The sequence below is a fragment of the Notothenia rossii genome, assembly GCF_949606895.1.
Source record: "Notothenia rossii genome assembly, chromosome: 9".
Lineage (NCBI taxonomy): Eukaryota > Metazoa > Chordata > Actinopteri > Perciformes > Nototheniidae > Notothenia > Notothenia rossii.
Window position 1 is genome coordinate 11,648,347 of NC_136907.1, and position 23,993 is coordinate 11,672,339.

The 23,993-nt window shown below is 41.3% G+C and overlaps 1 protein-coding gene across 7 annotated transcripts in view; it reads right to left on the reverse strand.

The window, feature by feature from the left end:
- Positions 1–1,241: 1,241 nt before the first annotated feature.
- Positions 1,242–23,993, reverse strand: part of dclk1a (doublecortin-like kinase 1a) — a 45,241-nt gene continuing 22,489 nt past the window's right edge. For 5 of the 7 annotated variants that reach the window (XM_079649062.1, XM_079649060.1, XM_079649065.1 and 2 more), the window contains 12 exons: positions 16,910–17,004; positions 9,267–9,348; positions 8,251–8,423; positions 7,493–7,612; positions 5,257–5,403; positions 4,474–4,607; positions 3,328–3,405; positions 3,095–3,191; positions 2,908–2,988; positions 2,700–2,813; positions 2,409–2,482; positions 1,242–1,485 (listed from right to left, as the gene is read on the reverse strand). In XM_079649062.1, coding sequence (XP_079505188.1) covers positions 1,428–1,485; positions 2,409–2,482; positions 2,700–2,813; positions 2,908–2,988; positions 3,095–3,191; positions 3,328–3,405; positions 4,474–4,607; positions 5,257–5,403; positions 7,493–7,612; positions 8,251–8,423; positions 9,267–9,348; positions 16,910–17,004 — 1,253 coding nt within the window. In that variant the 3' untranslated portion in view covers positions 1,242–1,427. Of the gene's footprint in view, positions 1,486–2,408; positions 2,483–2,699; positions 2,814–2,907; positions 2,989–3,094; positions 3,192–3,327; positions 3,406–4,473; positions 4,608–5,256; positions 5,404–7,492; positions 7,613–8,250; positions 8,424–9,266; positions 9,349–16,909; positions 17,005–18,433; positions 18,562–23,993 lie in introns of those variants that run through there. The other 2 variants (XM_079649066.1, XM_079649061.1) reach the window with 2 other exon arrangements.

The following is a 23,993-nucleotide window of genomic DNA, read 5'->3' on the forward strand; positions in this document are numbered from 1 at the left end:
CTGTTTGACTGCACCTTGACTGCAGTACTTTGTGCAAATAGGCAACCCTCATAAACGGCTAATTGTATACATTTACCACAAAACACTCCTCCAAACCCATTCAAGTGGTACACATAGGCTGAAACAATTATACCTTTCATTACTGCTGGAAAATGTGGATGAAATATGCCTTTGTTAGAGAAAAAATGTAAACAAGGCTTTATATGTGTACATGAAAACGACAACATACCAAGATTAATATGAAATCAATTCAGAATGATTGTGAATTTGTGAAAAAAAATTGAGTTTGCTACACAAGCACCAGAATGCTGCTGAATTGTGTGTATCAATATATCATGAACAAAGCAGTTAACAAAATTACAAGAAGGGATCAAATGCACCATTATTTTCTTAATAGCAGTCTGTGTAAAATGTAAACTGTAATACTGCAATCCAACATTACAGGAAGGCAACGCCAATACTGTGTGGAGCACAGAGTTATAGCACTGAACACGATCAGTCATTTATCTTTTTCTACGAACACTATATTTAACACATTTTTAAGAAAAAAACTCCTTCCTCTACACAGTGTAGCTCTCATATTCCAACATTAGTCTACTTCAGCATTTCTGAGCTCTACTTCTAACACTTTCCTATCATTTTCGTTCCCCCTAGTCAACAAAAAGGTATCCTTTATGAAAAAGGGAAATACATATAAAAATGCAGTGAATAAAGAATGAATAAATAAGGTTCAATAAAACATGAACATTGGTCCATATTCTCATATTGCCTTGTCGAGCAGCTCCACCATAATGAAGTTTCCATGTCGAGGCCAGATCATCACTGAAAGGTCAACGCCCTTTCTCGCTCCTCCAGCTCTGCAACATGTGCTCGGATGAGAGAACGTTACAAATAAATAAATACAAGTTTTTCATTTCTTTCCATCTTCCTCCTGTTTCTGGTTGCCTCTTAAGTCTTTCTCCCAAACTACCATATCTTTCCACCCTTTGATCAATCTCTCCTCAAGGTTTGGAAAGATGGATTCAGGTGAGCAAAAAGTTGTTCTCTAATTCGTTGTTGTTTTTTATCCCTCCACAGTTTTCCCTTGTTCACTCCCAGCCTTAGATAAGAGAAAGCTGACGTCTCCTCTTCCTCCTCCTCCATGTAGAGGGAGGAGCTGGACGAGGATTTGTACTTCTCGCTTCTTCCTCTTCCTCTTCCTCCCCTCCTCATCCTCTCTAGAAGGGCGAGCAGGCGGTGCTGGCTGAGCTGATGGAGATGTCATCAGAGTCAGAAGGGAGGCTGGGGCTCGGGGAAGGGTCAGGGGTCAGAGAGGGAGGGGCCATGGGCCGGCCTGGGAGGCAACTGGGAGGATCCGCCCGTAGAGATTTCGTTGTTGATGTTTCTTACTGTTGTCACCGTCGGTATCATCTGCAAAGACATGAGCTTCACATCCTGGTGGCGTCCTCGTCGGAGAATCGGCCCCTCCTTATCAAGAGGGGTGGCCTGAAGGAGGGAGGAAGAGGAGAAGATTGAATTAGAACCATCTGAGTAAGGATCCAGGAGCACAGTCATTTAGTATGGAGGACCAGGAGAGCCTTGATTATGTTCAGCAAGTTATCATTTAGATATTTAATTGGACAGTCAGGGAAGCAACACATTGCTCATTTATAATGGGATATATAAACAACTAATTCAATGAAAAGATCAATGAAAATGTACCCGTAAATGAAGAGTTTTGATTAAATTCATAAAACGTTTTTATATTGTTCTTAATAAAGATGTTAAGCTACAGTTGTTACATTGTGTAATACATTGAATTAATCTCTTAGTTATTTATGTATTCAGGTTTGTTATTAATTCATCTTATAACTAGGAACATTTGTAATCACAAAACCTCTAGGTCGTCCATAAATCCATGATGCATAAAGTCAAACAACAGGAGTTCAGGAGCTTATATAGCAAGGGGTATCAGTAGAGGCAGCCAGGTGGGGAGTATGACATTGATACAAACATCACTGAAAGCAACAAGCAGGCACACAGGGTTATTTCTTTGTAAGGTAGCACTCACAAAGAAATAGTGCAAACAGAAGGTGACTATTACTAAAGACAAAACCTCAGCCAGGTCACTTTGCTTACTTCATTGTAAAACATGCGCAACATATTCAATTCTGAGACATTCAAAACGGTATTTGTAATAGTGACTTGCAGTTCCCCATTCACACATTCCAGGAAACACAAAACAAAGGAAGCAAAAACAGATGACAGTGATGAATGTGCTGCACAAAATATATGTTTACAGCGAGCAAAGGGACACAACGACCAAAGAGCAGGGACGACATGAAGCTGTCAAAGCAGTAGTCTCAAAGACAATATTTCTCTTTATTTTGATTTCCACCCGGTTGTGTCTCTATGGAAACCTGGCGTACCTTATCCAGTACATGGCCGGGTGCTGGTAGAAATCCAACGACCCAGATCTCTGCATAGAAAAGCTGTCATCCAGCTAAATACAAAGAGAAACCAGCACAATCAAACTAAACACCAGTACACTTGAAAACAGAACAAAACAAACTTTACTCAGAGAGTCGGATCTATCTTTAGCGGCAGAACAAAGGAAAACTGTAGACCTTTAAATAAACCAGTTTAACTACAATTGAACCTGACAATCTGTTAGACCAGTTGGTTTATGGGTACTGTAGTTTCTAGCTGTGGTGACTTACAGAAATGACGGACACTCCTGCAGTCGTGTCGTTGCTCTTGGGATTGGTGTTGAAGTGCTTTTTTATCTTCCCTGCTACTGACAACTGATGATCGTTCTCACAAAGACCCTCATCCTGTATCGAGCAAAAAGAGAGGAGAGGAAAACAATCTGAGTTGATGGGAAACTATCGTGAATCGACACGTTAGCTCAATTGTTCCTGTACTTACAGTGACCCAAGGGTGCTCGAGCACCTGGAGGGCAGTGTATCTCTGATCCACCTCCACTTCCAGCATGGATCGAATCAGCTCCTTAAGAAGCAAACAAACACTGGTGAGTCAAGTCAGTTTCCTCCAACATGTGGACTCGTTCCCACATAAAGATAATGTCCTGTAATACATGAAAATATATATTCACCATTGCTGTCTCTGACACGTTGTCCCAGTACGGCAGAGGAAATTCTAGCTGTCCCATTAGGATCTGATCGAAAAGCACTTCCTGATCGTCACTGCTCCTGCAAACAAAAACGTTTTCATGTGAATGTGTCTATTTAAATGAAATACTGCTCTAGGCAGGCATATATGACATTAGTATATTTAAAGTGAATGAGCATTTTTCACTTCGTGGTGCAGCTCCAGCTGTTAGCTTACCCTCTGAAGGGGGGGAAACCACACAGCAGGATGTAGGTGATGACTCCAGCTGCCCAGATGTCCACCTTAAGGCCATACCTGCACAAGGACAAGGAATGTAATGACGTGAGGCAGAGATACAGAGAAAGAAGGAAATATTAACATCTTAAGCATTCTCTTAAGAAAAACAATATTTACTAAACAAATCTGTAACTTGAAGCCTTAATGCATTAAGAAGTGATACATGCACTGAACAAAAATATAAATGCAACACTTTTGTTTTTGCTCCCATTTTTCATGAGATGAACTAAAAGATTTAAAACATTTTCTATATACACAAAATAACCATTTCTCTCAAATAATGTTCAAAAATCTGAAAAAATCTGTGATAGTGAGCACTTCTCCTTTGCCGAGATAATCCATCCCACCTCACAGGTGTGGCATATCAAGATGCTGATTAGACAGCATGATTATTGCACAGGTGTGCCTTAGGCTGGCCACAATAAAAGGCCACTCTGAAACGTGCAGTTTTGCTTTATTGGGGGGGTCTGGGGGGGGTCCGAAAACCCTAAAGTTAAACCCTAACCCTAACCCTAACATGTCACCCATCGAGCATGTTTGGGATGCTCTGGATCGGCGTATACGACAGCGTGTTCCAGTTCCTGCCAATATCCAGCAACTTCGCACAGCCATTGAAGAGGAGTGGACCAACATTCCACAGGCCACAATCAACAACCTGATCAACTCTATGCGAAGGAGATGGGTGACATGTTAGGGTTAGGGTTTAACCCTAGGGTTTTCGGACCCCCCCAATAAAGCAAAACTGCACGTTTCAGAGTGGCCTTTTATTGTGGCCAGCCTAAGGCACACCTGTGCAATAATCATGCTGTCTAATCAGCATCTTGATATGCCACACCTGTGAGGTGGGATGGATTATCTCGGTAAAGGAGAAGTGCTCACTATCACAGATTTTTTCAGATTTTTGAACATTATTTGAGAGAAATGGTTATTTTGTGTATATAGAAAATGTTTTAAATCTTTGAGTTCATCTCATGAAAAATGGGAGCAAAAACAAAAGTGTTGCATTTATATTTTTGTTCAGTGTAGATATTGGCTGTGGCCTGTGTGTCATTTCTCTAAGTTGTCATTTGAAACCTTAACTCTTACCCTGTTTCTGCGATGATTTCTGGTGCTACATATGTCGGGGTCCCGCAAACAGTGTAGAGAGGTCCGTCCAACACAGTCGCCAAACCAAAGTCTCCCAGTTTCAGGCTTTTGCTGCCGTCTCCATGCTCATACACCTATGCACATAAAAAATAAGTGGGATATTCAATGGTTTTGTATATTCATTTTTTTGAATAACTCTGTTTTTGTGTGTAGAATAATGTAACTATTCTGTGAGTTAAACACATGGGTTGAGGGGGGGAGCAGTATGCATCGATATCCTTTTTGTTAATACCACTGGGAGGTAAGTCTTTTAACAGGTTCGAACCTCCAGTGACTTGCAATCAAAAATTGCATTGGTAAGGTATTAGCAAATACTGTACATGTTTATGTATGTAATAGAGGGTATGACCTTCACGCTGTTATAATCCATTTTTCGTGTACTAACAGTTGTCCAGACATTTCAGCGTCTTTTTAAATTGTTGTTCATTCACTGCTATCATGTTCTACATCTTGTAAGCAGTGGTGGGAGGGGCAAAAAGGGGGATGAAGAACAGTAGTTGAGGGAAGAAGAAGAAGAGAAGAAAATGAGGAGGTCGACAGAAGGGAGAAGGAGGGAGGGAAGGCACAGGCGAGGGAGGGGAAGGAGTGTGCGGGAGGTGTGAGGGCAGCAAGGATGAGTCATCTCGGTCCAGAGTGACTGATAGCCCTTCACTGTCCATTCACAGGGAAGCTATACTGCGGCAAGAGATGTAGGATCCTGTATGGACACATGCAGACACTCACCAGCAGGTTCTCGGGTTTGATGTCTCTGTGCACAATGTTGAGGCTGTGGAGGTATTTGATGGCGTTGGCCAGATTGTAGAGCATGCCGCTGGCGTCTCTCTCTGTGTACCTGTTGGCGGAGGTGATGGCATCGAAAAGATCCCCCCCCTGCAGACAAATCATGATGGACAGCTATTAGGAACAGGAGTATGTTTGGCGTTTTCACACACACAACCCGACAGGTTTCACAGTTAGCTCCTCTTTTCCACTGAAGAGAGTTTCCAGCTTCTGGATTCATTAGGGAGGGATTTTGTTTGAACAGCAGCTGGAGGAGTAAACTGTGTTCTTATTCTTCTACAAGCTTGAAACATATCACTTTCTTTCAAATTCCCCTTACATTTCTTGTCTTTTAGGCTCTTTCTCTACCTTTCTGTATGAACTCCCAGCCCCCCACCCCTCTCTCTGTTTCTTTCTCTCTCTCTGAGTGCACTAAGTGGAACAGAGCTTAAAATAGGGCTGTATCTGTTTAACTCTCTCTCCTAGCACAGGATCTGACACAGTCAGCATCCAGCGGGCACAGTGACATGTCAGCATTACCACATCTCTATCTCAAACATGTGGTCAAAGGTATGTTGACACCAAGATATTACATCTATATGTGAATAATAAAGAAGAAAAGTCCAAGACATTCATGTAACCATTGACAATCCTATGCCCAAAAGGTATATATTAATGTTCTGCTATAACATCCTTCATTCTTCCTGGGAGGCTTTTCCACAAGACTTGGGCACTTTAGACTTTTCTCCACTTCAGCTACAGCAGTGTTAGTGAGGTCGGTCACGGGTGACAAACGATGAAGCTCTGCTAACAGTTGGCATCCCAAAAGTGTTGGATGGGGTTGAGTTCAAGCCTCTGGACAAGCAAGTTCTTCCATGCCATAGTGAAAAACGATTTATTTTTGGGCCTTGCTTTCTATCAATTTTTAAAACTGGAAACTATTGTCTGAAATATCACGCTTTCCATTAATTAAATAAGGGACCTAGCACAAAAAGGAAAAAGATCACCAAACGATATGTTCGCCATGTTTTTGGTACCTTCCCTCACACTGCACTCACCCTTCTCCTCCCCTTGTAGTGCATCCATCTGCCTCCCTCCCTCCCTCTCTCAGTCCCTGCCACTCTCCCAGACTCTCTAAACCTCATTCATCTATTCTACAGCCTCCTCTCGATCCTCCTTGTTTGGACACACTCACACGTACACACACTTCTTCCACAGATTGCCTCTCATCTATATTCTGTAGTAACTCTACGCCACAACACGAACAGATGGATCACATTCCTGGCTTCTGAATTATGCACAAACATTTCTTGACTCAGAGAGCGAGAGGGAGAATAAAGAATGTGAACACACGAGCGCTCCGGGCCACAGACCGATTCTCTGGGTCCCAGTGTGTGGCTGGTTGGAATTCATTATTTGCTTCAGCGGTTAAATGTCACAGCTCTGTCTCTGTCACTCTCGAGTTGGACATAATGATCACCAACTTGTATAGAGAAAAGGTGTTCTCAGCTTTAGACTGAGACCGCTGAGGACCACCATGGCACGCCACAGGAGGTCTTTCCTTTCTGCACTATTTCTATTCTATTCTATTGTTTACTTGCACTTTTTTTATCTGTTTTATTGTGTTGCACTGTGGGAGGAGCCTGTGACCTACAGTAATATTTTCATTGTCATAACTACACTGTAGCCATATACAAATGACAATAAAAGCCTTGAATCTTGAATCCTCCCAGTGGCCATAAAACGTTATAACTCCTCCCCCTTCAGTAAGGAAAACTGCCGGACCACCAGTATGTGTAATATCATTATGACAAACCACTTCAAAATCATGTGCAATAAACATAATCTGCAATAATAATATGTGCAATTACGTATCAGCCATTACGTTTTTTTTTTAACTCTAACAATACCGCTCCTGACTTTTTTACAATTATAACTTGTCCATCTTTGTTTCTTGTTTCTCTTTTTACTGCACTGCTAGTGTACAGTTTTATTATTATTATTATTATTATTGGTACTATTATTATCATATTTATTGTATCTTTGTAACTCTGGCAAAAGAATGTCCTTCTTATCTTATCTTAAAACATCCATTATCTTTGTTTGGCCACATATCCCTGCCTGTCCATAGCCAGAGCATATGAAGCACAAACACATACAAATAAACATGTGATTACAGTAAACAAACATGGCCACACACCTTGACCAGCTCCATGACCAGATAGAGCTCGCTGTAAGTGTCCACCTCCTCTATGAGCAGGACGACGTTTGGATGTTTGACCCTGCGCAGGATGGCCACCTCATTCTGGATCATGTGCTCCTAGAAATAGGAAGTGAAATTGGTGTTGTAGCCGGGGGTAACAAATGTATTTATGAAAAAAAAAGTTATTCAACACCAGACCCTCTCCTGCTGTGATGTGTGTGTGCTCTGTTGCTACTTTAATAACATCTAATACTGCTGTAACGGGGCGCACACACACACACACACACACACACACACACACACACACACACACACACACACACACACACACACACACACACACACACACACACACACACACACACACACACACACACACACACACACACACACACACACACACACACACACACACACACACACACACACACACACACACACACACACACACACACACACACACAAAAGAGGGTTTTCCAAATGGTGGTAAACTTCTCTTTAAATAACACAGATCAAGATTATTGATCCTAAAAATATTCAATTTGATCTCCAGCATTAATCCTAAAGTCCTAGGAAGTTTGTCCCCTGATGCAAACTGTAATTTTTCTTTGTCTTTCTTGTAGTTTAATTGACATCAACAAAGTATTAGAACTAGTGAATACATTGAAAAAAAGTTTCAACTAAAGTCTTTTTCTCCAATGAACACTTAAGCAATCAGCAATTCTATACGTTTTGATTTTAGAGTCATAGCTCACCTTTCCTCTGCATTTGCCCTTGTTGATGATCTTCAGAGCGTACTCCCGTCCTGTAGTGTGCTCCACACATTCCCGGACCACTGCAAAGTTCCCATCTCCTAACGTGCGTCCCACCTTGTAGCGGTCCGATATGTAGGACGGCACAGCTGGAACCTCGTCGACTAAAACCTCAGCTGCAAGGGAAGAAGGCCGAGGTTTAGAGAAGCTGGGGGACTCAAAGTCACTTCCAGGCTGATAACGTAATAGGAGAGGACCTAAAGGCTAAAGCTTTTACTGCTACAATTCATTCATTTATATCTAACAAGACTAAAAGATAAGATTTGTAAAAATGATATGAAAATAAATGGTATACATAAAACAATTAGTTGATTAAACTGTAAAGAAAATGTAAATGGAATGATAAAAAACTAATGAATGAAGTTATCACAGATACCTAAAATATATAGGTTATAACAAATACATGTAAACATATTGTAGAACCATCATCAGTTTCAAAATATGTTTTTATTTTATTATTTATATGTTTTGTTTCAAAGCCAATGAGAGCTGTAGTTCTGCTGGTGGACATTTTGTGACTCTACAGCTTTGCGTAAAGAGCTCTGTAAATGGCGGTCAAGTAAGAAAATTAAAAAGTAAACATGAAACTAAGTTATAAATTAAATGTATGCAATTATTGGATGCATTTTTTAAATTTGAGATGGTCTCTGTGCCCTCTAATATTATAAAGATCAGAACATCAGAGATCCATGACTCAACAGAATAATGACATTTTCTTGGTACCTTGACATTTACCAGCACATGGATGTTTGTAGTGTCACTGAGTCAGAGAGGTGAAGCAGGACACCAGAAGAAGTAAAAGGTGTGAGAAAACAGAATGTACAGCGCAGACACAGCGAGACGCACCAAAGGTCAATAAAATGATTCACACATGCATGATATTAGCAAGTACATCGCCTTTCCCCACTGATAGACAGATGGCACAAGCATGACAGTATGGCTACAATCATTTTCCTCACCGTCAGTCACAGGTCCATCTCCGTCTTCTACCGAGCTGGACACTTTAGTGGAAGAAAGAGAGCTGGAAGAACCCTGGGACCCCTGCAGAGAGGGAGGTAAATATTTAAATCTTAATTATCATTTTAAAAAGTTTGAAATCCACTCCACTCTAAACCAAACACCATAAAGCAGTCCCTTCTGTTACAATCCCAGCTGAATAGAAACATGTCCAAAAATAGACAAAAGTACATTGTCCTCGGGACATCCTGAAGTCTGTCTTTGTGTTTGCATGTCTCTCTTTTCTACTTTGCTGCCCTGTATTATGTGCTCACATAAAAGAGCCAGAACAGATTTACTTTGGCTACTGAGTTGAATATAAACCGGTTACTTATTCAGCAAACCCCCTCTGTGTGTGAGTCCATGTTGCATCCCAATAAGCTCCTCTCCGTTCATACGACTTTAAGTCAATCCTGTAAAATGTTATACAGTTATTTTCCTCACGTCTACATTTAATAACAGCTAAAACGACTTTAGTGACTTAAATAAAAGGTGGATGAATTCTGCCTCTCATTTGGTTGGTGAGCATCAGGAGGTCATTAAGGGGAAAGAGATGCAGCGTCTGCATCTATCAAAAGACCAAAACTCATTACGCCCTCCACCTCGTAACCTTCTGTCTGGTTGTCATGGAAGCACCGAGGGCGGGGAGCGAGGATCTAGTCTGGACTGTAAATGAGAATCTACCCCTCTCCTGTTTCTGTCTGTCCTCGCTCCTGTACATCTTTCTGTTCTCATCTCCTCTAAAACCCGTTAGCTTCATTTCTTTTTTTCTTTTATTAGATGAACATGGTCTCTGTTCTCTCACAGTCGGACCTGTGAGGAACAAATCAGTTAAAAGGTATTTGGGAGATGTCCAGTGCTCGAACAAATCCTCCAGGTGCAGCTGGCACATCCGCCTGGCCAGTAACTGAAGTGGCAGCCACCATCATTTCTCCAAAAGATAATTCGCCGATGAGAATTAATAACAACGGTCTTTGCGCTGTGAATGGTCTGGACTATGTGTGTGATGCATGAGCAACTGAGAGCAGTGCATCAGTGGTTTGATGCTGACTAATGTTGTCGCTGATAATACAACTTATCTCTGATTTCGGTGCAGGTGTAGTGTTTTTAAAGCTCTATAATGGGAAACATAGCATAATTTACACACTAATCAGACGCCTTAGGAGAGATGAGATCCAAACAGTGTTGCTGAATTAATGGATGCTTCCTGTTGTTTTTCATACTAACCGAGCCAGCACAATGTGACGTGTAGAAGGCTGCTATAAGGGTATAGTAAAAGTTCACACATCAAACCTTTGAAAACTTTTGAAACTGTCACATTAAATCAGTTTCCTTCTGACTCCACATGGTGGATTTGAGCAACAGCGCAGATGTACTCAATGTAAAAAAAGCTTGCCTAGAAATAGCCTCTAATTTATATGATGCCCAGTCAGACTGTGATACAGCCTGAAGACTTCGCTGTCACGGCAGAAAGAGGAAAAGGTCTCCCATCACAATGACTAAGATCTGAACTATTTACAGGGCCCTGCTTCCCTATATCTCTGTAGTAACTGTCAGCTTGTTTACTCATCTCCGCTGCTGGGACCTCAGAGCTACCAAGGTGAATGTAGCTGTGAGTCAGGCTGAATTTGGTTTATGTAATATTGTTTTTGCTTGGGCACTCATCCCGGAACAAGAAAAACCCACTTAATAACCATAAAGCTGATGACCGTCCTGTGCTTTATCTACAAAACATCCTTCTCATGCTCTTTTATTCCCCTTCTGACTCGTATATTCTCCTCTCTTATGCCCTTATCTCACATCCAGCCCCGTCCTCCACTGGCGTTCTCATTTTGAACTCCTATCTCTCTCCTCCTGCTACCGAGGGAAACAAAATACTGTTGCTATGGAAACTGCTCACAGAGAGGAGAGAGGAGAGGTTGGTTGTGAGACTTCCAGTGAGCAGACAGAAGCCTATATATGGCCGTTTCCTGTCTGCGGGCTGGGAGGTAAGCTCAACCTCCTTTGAACACCGTGTCTCTCTTTCCTGTGCGGAAAAACTTTGAGACAGATGGAGAGATAGACAGAGTGAAGAGAAAATAAGAAGCGTAGAGAGACAGAGAAAGTGAAAACAAGGACACGGTGAGAAAGATAGTCTGCTGTGGTTGATATTGATCCTTACGTTTGGCAGGAACTGTCTTGTTATTGTTAGACCATGCAACTTTCTTCCTGTTGCACAACACAGCATAAACTATTCCTAGTTCTACATCTCTACACTTTTGCTCTGGCTATGACTCACACCACAACAAAAACACACACACTGACAAACCTTCACATCACGGCTGGAGCTACTGCTCTCCAACCTCCGAGGACAACACTCAGCGAATGAATGCTGATAGGTGAGTAAATGTGAATTAAACAGGATGTCCACGAATGACCTTAACAGTGGAGCGTCATCTCAGACGTGTAGCAGCAGAAAGAATGAAAAGGAAGTCTTGTCAACTGTACAATTTGGGATTACAAATGCACCACACATTCACAAAACTGTTTTAAGATCAAGGCTAGTCTTGTCCTCGATGACCCTGTGTGAATCCGATTAACACACACATCCTAAAGCCGTCCTTCAGAGCTGGAGAGCCAAACCTCCTCTCCAGCTCTTTCTTATCACGTTCACTGTCATGCATTATCTAGCAAAAGCAGGGTTTATTGGTGTTCACCTTGTTGGGCAAAACATCTAATATGATTTGATAGAAACAGGGTACTTTGTTTGGTCCCGAGTTCCCGCTCTGACTCTCATAAGGACAGTAATATATCTTGGCTCTTATTTTGGTGTCTAGACAGAGAGCAACATAATCTGTTTGACTCTCATCTAAAGAGATCAACAGTGTTTGAGGATTCTGACTTTATGCTTTGGTTATTAGGACTTTTTTTTTTTGTAATCACGTTCCTTATGGGCCACAATCCTAGAGAATCCCAGGGCCATGATTAAATGTTTAACGGAAAATTTAAAAAAATGGGCTTTCTAATCCAGAGAAACAACACATCCGAAAAAGAAGCAGTGGGACAGAGATGATGAACGCACCTCTGGGACTGAGCTTGTGTTGTAATCTCTTTTGTGCTCGGCTGAATACAGACACAAGTTTAACAAAGAGGAACCAAACATCCTATCGTAATCATACTACATCGACTGGAAATGATCCCTGTCTGTCTTCGTGTGTGAGGAACATAATAAATCAACACCAATGAGAAGCAAGAGAAGAAAAACACAAAATGATAATGAAATGACAATGAATTTAATGATGAAAACAAATGGAAATTAATACATTAAGCAAAGAAAAATACAAACTGAAACAAATGAGCCAAGAAGAGCTGGCGGCCTTACATGACAAACTCTCAATATTTAAATGAAGCACCAGGTTATCAAATACAATTGGGCTGTGATAGAGCACAGAGACGATTTTCAGATGTACATATCTTACAAGGAAATGGCAGTGCAAAACGCCTTTTACGAAATGTGATGTTACCAATTAAAGATATGTAAATATGAACCAAATTAAAATCATGTGTTTCTAGGAATAAAACAATGTATAAGCTTTAATTTTGCATTAAAATCTTCCACAGTTTCCTCATGTGCTGCAGCCAGTCTTTTTGGAAGACATAGGAACACAAAATTGGACAAGCCATCTAATGACATCAACACAACAGGAACAAAAAGAAATAAAGTACAACGCAATAACAAATACAATCTGAAGTAACAACAAACTCACATTGATGAGATGAGACAATAATTACCAACATCATAATACACACACACACACACACACACACACACACACACACACACACACACACACACACACACACACACACACACACACACACACACACACACACACACACACACACACACACACACACACACACACACACACACACACACACACACACACACACACACACACCATTTAATTATGATTCACCCAACACAATATATGGACGGTAATGAGAGATGGAGCATGCAATTCAATGGGTTACAGACTTGAATGACTCAATGGTGAAAGGAGAATGTAGGGGACATACTTGACAATAGCCTCTTCTTCACATCTAGTACGCTCACCAAAAATGGCTACCTGTCTGTATCACAGCTGTTGTTTAGTATTAGCATTATCAACCTTCTGTTTGACTGGCCTTCAATCTGTCAATCCCTGCACTCCACATATTTGTAATGATTTATTTCCCTGCATGTGTTTCTCACATCTAATGGAGGAAACAGACGGGGAATAACTTTGAACTCACCAGCTCATTCAATTCATCCATACGTGCTTTAGAGTGGATATTGACAGAAAACAGAATGCGTGTGTCAGTGTGTGTGTAGGTTTAATATCAAATATTAAAGCATGATGAATATGGAAAGCTAGTGTGCTTTCAATGATCCAAGTGGCCTCAAAGAAAAGTAGAAAGGGATAGATGACACCATGAATGTTGACCCGTCCTTCATGGTTGTGTTGCTTATTCATTCAATTGGGTCATGCTAGAGTGCATCAAATGTAAAAAAAACACATGGCCAAGCGCATGTGTGCATTGGGCTGTTGTCTACTGCCTGCGCACAAATGGTGATTTCATGTATTAAAATGTTTTTTTATGAAGCAAACATGATTCTGTGAGCAAATGCCATGAAGAACCGCGCATGTCTATGTGCTTGCAGCTATGCATGTGTGAAATGGAAAGTGAAAAGCTGCAGCGGAATGCCATGTCTGTGTATTCTGCTCGGGGAAATGGGTTAGGATGGTCTGAGCGGTGAGAACAACCCACATCAGTCAGCAGAGTGCCTCTAAGTGTTTAAATGCAGGGTCCAGCGAGGTTAGCTCTTTAAATGCTATCCTCGTAATAGGTCACTGCGGCTCTGTGGCTGCTGAGGAAATGGATTCATGGTAACTTGCAATGCTTTGAAGGCATTTTAAAATGTCATTTTTTGTTTTTAGCCTTATTTGTTCTTTTCAAAACACAGATGTGAAAATGCTAGTTTCATGTGAAGAAAAAGGTCATTTTCTGAGTCACGGTTTGGTTAGAATAAATTATGCGTTTTAGGCGTAAGGGTGAAAAAGCTACTCGCTTACTTGAAAGCACAACAAAAAAGGATTTATGTGTGAGTACTCGGTTATTCGTGCATGTTTACACAGGGGTGACATAGAAGGGAGAGGACATGTGCAAATATAGTGTGAGAAACTTGCCGCTTACTTCTCAAAGGAGCTTAGAACTAATCTACAAGGGCAATGATGGCATATCATTTTCTCCGCGTGAAGTTAATACCCTTTCATATGGGGAAGAGAGAGAGCTGGGTGGTGGGGGGATGAGAATGGGTGACAGATGAAGTATAAGAGAAAATTAGAAACTGTCACGGAGGGAAGGGACAGGGGGAGAATAGCTAACAGGGCAGATAGAAAAAGCAAGTGTAAAAGAGAATTACACCATCGTATAGCTGCAGAGTGGAGGGGTAAGATAATGGACTGTGAGGCTTCCTCCCTTCCCTCCAGCCAGGCCATCGCAGGCTTAGTGCCGAGTCAGCGATTACAAACACCCAAATAATCTCGTGTTGAGAAATACACGTTCGAGAAACGCTGAAACTAGAATCTAAAGGTTGTTCACTGAGGCCTCGATTGCACTACAAAGCTCATTTGCGAAGGCTTATGTTTGATGAGAAAAGCGGACGGAGGCGAAAAGACAGGTGGTGAGGTTGATTGTGGAGAAGATGGGGCAATATGCTTCGTCTTTTTCTCATTACATCTGGTTAGCGCTACTTCATTCACTAACCCTGACTTTTCTTTGGATTGCTCTCTGAAAATGTGGAAATGATACAAAAGAACAGATTGGCAGAAAGCGGGCACCATAATCGTTGTTATTAACAGTAGAATAAGATGTGTGTTTTTGTGTGTTAAATGTGTGCACTTGCCAACCTCTTTCCCTTTTAACGTTGACATGTATGGTGACCCACTTCCATTACACAGACAACCGTTGGAGTCTAAGTGCCCCCTTTTCTGTTCTCAGTACCCAAATCTGATCTGTCCCTGACTGACCTTCCCATCACATCAATATAACCTCATCACTGATGGATTCAGAAACATACAGGCCAGACCCTCCACCATTATTTCATTCTCCCTGGCACATCCAATGTAGCAGGTGACCCAAGCCACTGAGCCCACGAGATACATTCTTTATGCTATGTTGATTTTAGCTAATTTATGTACAGACATTATTCACAGACTCCATTTTCGTGTCCTATTAAGAGGTATTGACTCACACTGCATCATAACCTTTCCTTCCCAAAAAAAGCTTTGTGGCAGCACCAATAAATAGCTAAATAATTGCAGAATAAATCATAGTTACTCCCCTGCAGTCAGGTAGAAAAGTGGTACACAAATGCATGTGCAAGCAGGAGGCCATATAAATCCACTGTTTACATATACTGCTGTGTCTATATGTTAATGTAGGAGATGAACCGAGCGTGCAAGTGTGTGTTTGCGAGGGAAAAGGAACTAAATCAGCAGCAGGCTTAGAGTTACTGCAAATTACAAGCTGCTGCAAGAAAACGGTCTCATTAGGATTTAAGGCTGATATTAAAAGCTCACCACCGTCACTGTCAACGGCTGGATTAAAATCGACTTGAACACATGCACGCACACCAACCACACCACACATGAACCCTCTAATGTGAAATTCAATGTTCTCTCCCTTTTGAGTTGCATGCTCCCTCTGCACAGTTGTATATTCTCCATAGAGGCTTTACAGCATTCATATATTAAAGTATATTTGCATCCCAAATCTCATGTCTCTCTGTTAGCTACAGAAAACACGTCATGATGTTTTAAAAGAGATTATTTCAAACCCAGGTCAATGACAGAGTACATAATAAAAAGATGACTGAAATAATCTGAATTACTAGTATAAAATGTGCTTCTAAATTTTTTTCACAAAAGGACATGTACAAAATGACATGATAAAAAAGTAATCCAAATCAGCAGTCGGTACAGATTGCTTTTGTACACAGCTTGGTGGCTAACGGAGATTTCAAACCAATTTTGCCCAGAATAAAAACAGACATGAAGATTGGAGCAAGCCGCTCACAAAGCCACCCATCAGTGTCATTTTTAGATTAGATATTGCACAAATGACTGACTGGCGGCAGATCTCTAAACGTCAGTGATAGCTTCATTAATTGTGTAGCTACCAAAAGGCAGATAGAGTTCTCCTCAAGGAAAAAAAGGATGTGGGTCAGCATGTGTGGAAATGTGACAGAAAATCAGCATGAAATGAGGGATTGCCCTTGGAAATCTATTAACACTGGATAAGGGCGGTAACATTAGAGGATCCTAACACGAGCCTGACATTCTTGGTATCCCAGAGCAGCAAAGCGTGAGGTCAAAGGTCAATGCCCCACCCCTTCTGAGACACTAAAGATGTTGGGATGTTTCTTCGGATTTCTAACAACTCTAAGATGTAGTCGGCCTATTGTCAGTCATGGATTTGTCATTTTCCTGAGAACAGAGAGGGAATGTGTTATAGATTTAGTGTCACTAAACGATATATGGCTGACTGTTTTTGTGTGTATGCTTGTGTATTCTTGTCTTACCATGCGTTGGTTGAGGCTGCCCGGGCTGGGCGGGGAGGGGCTGGGAGATTTCCCCGAATGAGGAGTGGACAGCTGACTGGCCGGCGTCCCGTTCACTGGAGGGAGAAAACGAGAGGGAAAATGGAGCAGTGTGTGAGAAGAAATATGGAAATAGATGATCCTTTAAATGTGAATGCATGTTTTTCTAGTGTCTAGCAGCAGCCCACACTTCCGCCCTCAGCTTCTCTCCATTCACATGAATGAGGCGGAGGAGGAGGAGGAGGAGGAGGAGAGCAAGAGGGGCACACTGCTCTTTTTTTGGTTTTAAAGAAGCCAAAATACAGATCCTGCTGTTAAAAATCTCTTTGAAACAAGCCAATCAAACCTGAACCTCTAAACATATGTGCAACGGATCATTTCAACATGTTCAAGGCTTCAAGTGCATGGCTGGAGGTCAACACACAACACCAGGCTGTCCTCATTTCCATCCACATCCTCTAATCTGTGCACTTGTGACCTCGATTCGGTGTTCTTCTCCAGCTGCAGCACGGCACTAAAACCCAGCGGCATCACCTCATTTAACAAGAAACATTAGATTAATCAACACTGCACACAAAATCCGGCATCTGGTCGAGCAAAAGCTTCATTTGAATAAAGCTGAACAGCATCATTAACCTGCGCACAAGACATAAGCCTGGTTTGGTCTTACTGAAAACATGGGTTATTGTCTCTTGGCAACAAAACACTGCCTTAAACCAAGTCAGTCATGAAACTGCAGTAATAGGGAAATACAAACTGGTAAATGGTCAAAATTAGCTCCGATTGTTTGGATTTTCTAACTTAAATATGTTTTAGCTTGCATGACCAATAATGCAACTTCCACATTGTTCATAGAGAGGGAGGGGAGTAAAATCACTGCATGGTTTTTGGTTAGTTTCTCAAGTCTTTTAATCACACTTCCATCAAAAACTGCCATTTGTAAGCCTTTGTTCTGTAAATATTGCTGCATTTAAACAATATTTCATTTGCAGTCTCCACCTCGACACATTTTTCTCACAGACCTGTGGGAGCCGAGAGGTCCAAGCCTCCCTGTATGAGGTTTATTCCCCTGCCGAGATCAAAGAACTTTCTGAATAATTCAAGACCAAAGCAGATAAAGAAAAACCCACAGCAGACTAAAATAGCACCGGCTTCCTCAGCATCGGGATTCTAATTTTCCAAACGAGGACATGAGAAAGGAAATGAAGAAACTGGTATTTTTTAAGCAATTCCTGGACATCTCCATTGATGAAATTCAGCATCAGCGTTACGCACACGGAGAGACACTCCTTCCAGTTACACAACGGAAAGCGATAGCATTTACAGACATCTCTGATTAGCCTCAAAGTCAATGATATTCAAAGTCACATCCGCGGACTTTGAAAGACCCGCATACGTCTACATCATGATCGGAGCAGGAACGCGTCAAGTCAACGCTGCCGGAAGACGGTGTATACCACAGGCCAGGTGCGTAAAAGCCGCAATGTAAAAACGGTGATTTATTACCTTCCACTTCTAGCATGGTGAAAAACACAGTGATAATCCAACGAGGGTTAAAGAGAAGAAGAACAGCACCTCTGTACGCGCTCCGTCCGAGTGTGATAGTAAACTGTGGTGAATGGGAGAGACGGAGAGGAGCTGTACTACACAGGGAGGGAGGGGGGGGGGAGGCTGCATGCGCACGCTCTGACGCGAACCGGGAAGAGAGAGAGAGAGAGAGAGAGAGAGAGAGAGAGAGAGAGAGAGAGAGAGAGAGAGAGAGAGAGAGAGAGAGAGAGAGAGAGAGAAATAACATCTATGATTTTGATATGTTTTGGCTTTCCATTAAATAACAACGTCCTTGATATTTTTGGCAGAAAAATAAGAGTCATGGAAGAGGTTTGGTCGGGAGGAGGCAGCCTGTCCTATATTCTGAAGGCTCTATTGTTCCTTGTCCAAACATCCCCAAGAAACAAATGCTGCTATTTTTAAACTGCAAATGTTAACCCAAAGCAAGAGCAATACAGGAAGCAGCAGCAGCATCAGCCAGCTCTGTGTGCTTTAGGGTTTCTCTTATTCCTGCACATATCCAACCCAGAATCAGAACATATGAGGTATTTGCAGGGCGTGTTTGAAGTTTGAATGCAGAAATATAATCTCAAACATCACTGGTATTCTACATGTTCTGTAGAGATCCTCTTGTTAATGATAAAAATTTGACCAGAATGCAATGCAGCCTTTGTAGCTTCTTTCCCACCTGCTATGTTAAAGGCTATGGCTGCACAACTTCATAAAGAAGCAGTGCTGGCAATGAATATGGAGAATCACCTCATGTGTCTGCCTGTCTCCAGCTGTGAGTCGGCATGAAGCACAGGCTACATGTTGAAATATGAATGGGGAAAAAAACCACAAACAAAAAACATTACCTTTTAAATATTGTTATAATTGGTCTCTTTTCGGTCTCCATCTTAACGCATAACAATGGGTTAATGGGTCTTACCAACCAATACATTAATGTTATCTCCTTGCATATTACCAATCATATGTACTATGTTCATCACACCTTTATTTTTAAGAACCCCATCCTTTCCTACACCGACAGTACTGGAGCAAACACAGGTTGTTTTTGTGCATGGTCCACGAAGGCTTTCCAAAACTATTCTTGGAAAATCGACACACACAAAATCAGTGAGAAAACCAGGACTACAGTATGCCTAATGGAAACGGTCTATTGCTTCTATAAGATAAGAAAAACACAGGAAAACAGTATTTAAGGTGAAATACATAAGAGTGTTACTGTTGTTTACTGTGTTGCTTCATGAGCACAAAGCTGACTGGAGGATAGTCATTATCTTGCCTTTAGTGCAAATATCAACACCATAATTAGTTTTTCTTGCAGCCTGTTATTGGGTTCGGTCTCTGCTATTTGTTACGCTCTGCATTCTTATCTGTTTTCAGAAAGTACATTTATCTCCTTCATGAGTTGCAGTGAGGGTTTCACACCTCAGAGTGTCTCAGCCAGCAGCAGCTGATCCTCCGGAGATACTCTGGAGTTATGTGTGGGGTCGCGCCCCCCCCCCCTGCACTCTCCCGTCAAACCGAGTTGCTCATGACAGAAAGAGAAAGGTGAGACCCTGAAGAATCAGAAGTGATGCTTGCTGGCACCATCTGCACTTCCTTTTAGCTGACATTACGCATCAGAGGAGGGCAGGGAAACAGATGGTGGGAAAGTATGGAATGAGTGCAAATTGTTTTCACACATTATTTTGGGTCGGCATAGACACTCAGCTGGGTTTGTGAGATCATCACAGAATTAAGCTCGTGTGATGACAATGTCAGGCTGACACGCAACAAAGTGCCCACGTAAAACACACGAAACTGAGGGAACACGACGCCACTTCAGACCCCTCCACATCGAGGGTGGATACCTGAGGAATATCTTTCTCAAAGTGAAAGGTGACTGAAATTGTATTTCATTTCTGATTTAAATATTAAAGATGGATCCGAAAAGGTCAATACGTAATTTGTATTTTAACATTTAATCAATTGAAATTTATAAAAGTGTGATGAGTTTTAGTTTCATTTTCAAATTCACAGAATTATAATTTCTTTACTGTGTCCAGCATTAGAGACAGTCCGATGATTCAATGACTACTTTAGACCTAGAGTATAATTTACCTAGCACGAAACCAACAGCACATACTGTACGTATAACTTCATTTCTGAACGACTTAAAATATTTCTCAGAAGGCTTTTGTTCTTGAAACGTATTGAAGACAAAGTGTTCGTAAAGGGTTTTGGATTTCTTGCCACCATTTGCAATGTAAATCATTTCCTTTATTCAACACCTTCTCTTGGAATATATGTAATGTTCTACGGTGACATTGTCTACACTTGTGTCACTGTGCAAGGCAGAGATACTAACACATCAAATGCCTGTGATTGCTTGGTTTCATAACAAAATAACCATGAGTGAAATGTGAGTTATCTTTGTTTTAGGTACATTATTTCAACAATATAAACGTTCAGTTGGAGCGTTGCATATGCACATTCATTTAAATGTTGTGTTAATTACATCCAAAAGGTCTTAACACTTTAATGAAAGGTTTCAATTGGAGGCGAACTAGGAAAATACTTGAAATCTTGACTTCTGATTAAAGCCCCCATTATGACGAGTGATGAAGCTGGAACGGCAACTACTACTGAAACTGGCACATGAACAATGCCTATCCCCACCACATCTAACACATCAGACTGGTGAAACCAAGTGGCTGCACCAGTGATGTGTAAAAACCTGTCATTTAAATTTGAAACTTGGAAGTGGATAAACATCTTATAGGCACTGTATATGTTAAAATGTGACATCTAATTTAACAGTTCAAGATCCACTTGCCAGTTGTCTCTTTTCCATTTCCATGCGATTATCTCTCTGTCTGTCCCCCAGTTGGTTTGTCCTTCTCTTTAAAAAACACACTTCTGCTCCCCAGTTGTGTCAAGGTCAAAGATTGAAAGGCACACAATGGGAAGCAGCCAGACAAAGAAGGACACCAGGAAGTGATTCACAGCGTGTCACATGCTTTCAAACCTTACTCCTCTTTCATCCGCTCACTGTCAGCCAAATCCACGCTTCACATCTTCTCTGTGCTGCTCCTTCAGCCCAGATTATTAGATGTGATAAAGAATGTTATTAAAGCCTGTGTTGGCTGAAAGGAAAATGAATATTGGACTCCGAGGCTGCTTTTCCAAACACCTGAAGACCTGCAGCCATGTTTAAAATGAATGGCGTTCTTTATTGTTTTTTCTCTTCCAGTGTGGACGAAGAATAATAAAATCCTAAAAGCAGCTGTTTTCTAAAACTCAATAAATAGACAGAAACGTATTATCCGGCGACCATACTTTTCATTTAATGCCAAATCTCAGATAAAAAGGTTCCGAGTGTGGCTGCAATTAAATAACGGAGGGATGCAGCGATAACATTTTGAATAATGAATAATCTTTCGACTAACTGCATTATTCTGCAGAGTTAATGGGTTTGAAGCTCTACATTATAATTATATTTAGTACAATGAATACAGTGATGCAGGCCAGACCACACTGTTCTGGTTGAAGATTATATTGGAGTGTCGTTAGATGAGTTCATCCCTGTCTGTGAAAGATTGACTTCAGCGTGCCGTGAGGTGCATCAGACAACTTGAAGAGGACAGTCATCTCACATTTCCTCTCAGAAATGTCAGCCAGGTCCCAGAGACATAAGGTTTTGTTTCCTAGATTAACAAAACTGTTTTATTACTGATTACTCTAATTCATATCTTTTTGATTTATTATATAAATATGAGTCTATCAACCCTCATTGTAATAATGCTAAGCAATATTTTGACTGCACTAATGTTATCATGAAATAGCTTGTATCGTCCGTCAAACAGTCCAAAGCCTTATTTATTATTCACTCAGAGAAAAGCAGAAAATCCTCTCTTCTAATAATAAGTTAAAGCCATCGATGTGACACATTTTAAATTACGAATCAATGTTTAAAATAATGGCTAATTCCTCGTTAGTCGGGTAAATGCTTGATTCAATAATAATGTAATCAACACTTTGATTTGATAATGTTGTAAAAAAAAACCTGTTTTCTCACATACTTGGTCATGTGGTCATACATTGCAAATAAATCACAAGTGTAAATAAGACATTGAATCATATTACAACTGTAACAGTGAAGGAATTCTGTAAAGCCTAACACTCAACAAGAATGTGTCATCTATTTCTCAAATCATACACGTGTGAGATTTCTGTCTTTTCAGCGGTGAGACTGCTGCAGCAACACGTTTAACAACAGCACTTTTATAAGCATCGTCTGACAGCACACAGGATCAGCTGTTGTTGACGATTAGCATAATTCGGAGACAAATTGTCCTCAAGCGAGCAGGAAAAAACAACAACCCATGAGATCATAATATGTACCGTTAAGAGTAAAAGAGTGCCAGACAAGGTCAAACGGCAGATCAATTATTTGTCATTTCCTCCTTCCGCTCCACTCTGATCTCTCCATGTTCCAAAGTGGTGATGTTTTTCGGGGAGGAACACAGTGCTGTCCACAACAGTCAACAACAATCTGGACGTTTGTGATGATGTGGAGGCAGCGCCATAAGGAACATTTCTCACAAGTGAGATCTCCAGGTCGGTCTGACTCAGGACAGAGCATCAGTCAGCTGCCTGCTCCACTGCAGGCCATTCCACAGGAAGTCAACGCCATATATGGCTCAAACAGACTATTGTGTCTGTATCTACATGCTCCTACTGTGCTATGTTTCCAAGGCAACCAAGACGAGTCAGTCTGTTTTCCCTCCTCTGTCTCAATCTCTGTCTTCCTCTCTCTGACTGACACACACACACACACACACACACACACACACACACACACACACACACACACACACACACACACACACACACACACACACACACACACACACACACACACACACACACACACACACACACACACACACACACACACACACACACACACACACACACACACACACACACACACACACACACACACACACACACACACACACACACACACACACACACACACACACACACACACACACACACACACACCTACCTTGCTTCAGCCAGTGAGATCAGATAGCATATGACTCACTCTCATAACCTTTTTCCCAAAGTTTGAAAGCCAACAGCATCCGGAACTTTCTGTTCTCCCTAGCTGTTTCTCTCCTCAAATTGTTTTTCCTCTGCATCAGCTTTTCCTCCAAAGCTCGACACAAAAAATATTAACAAATGTTGTTTTTATGCTGAAACGATGCATGGTGTCTGTGCATGGTTTAACAGCAGGTGGAATGAATTTTCTCTCAGGAGGTTTCTGTATGTTGCATCACCCATCCAATCATCCCCAACCCAAAAAGTCTCTGTGCTCTCAAAATTCCCAAATCATCACAGAAAGAATGAAAAGTCAAGTGTGCTGCAAATAGCAAGAAGTTTTACTCACAGCCAAAAGTCAAGCTGCTGCTGTGCAATCAGGAAAATCACCAAGACCTCACAGACTGAACACACACACACA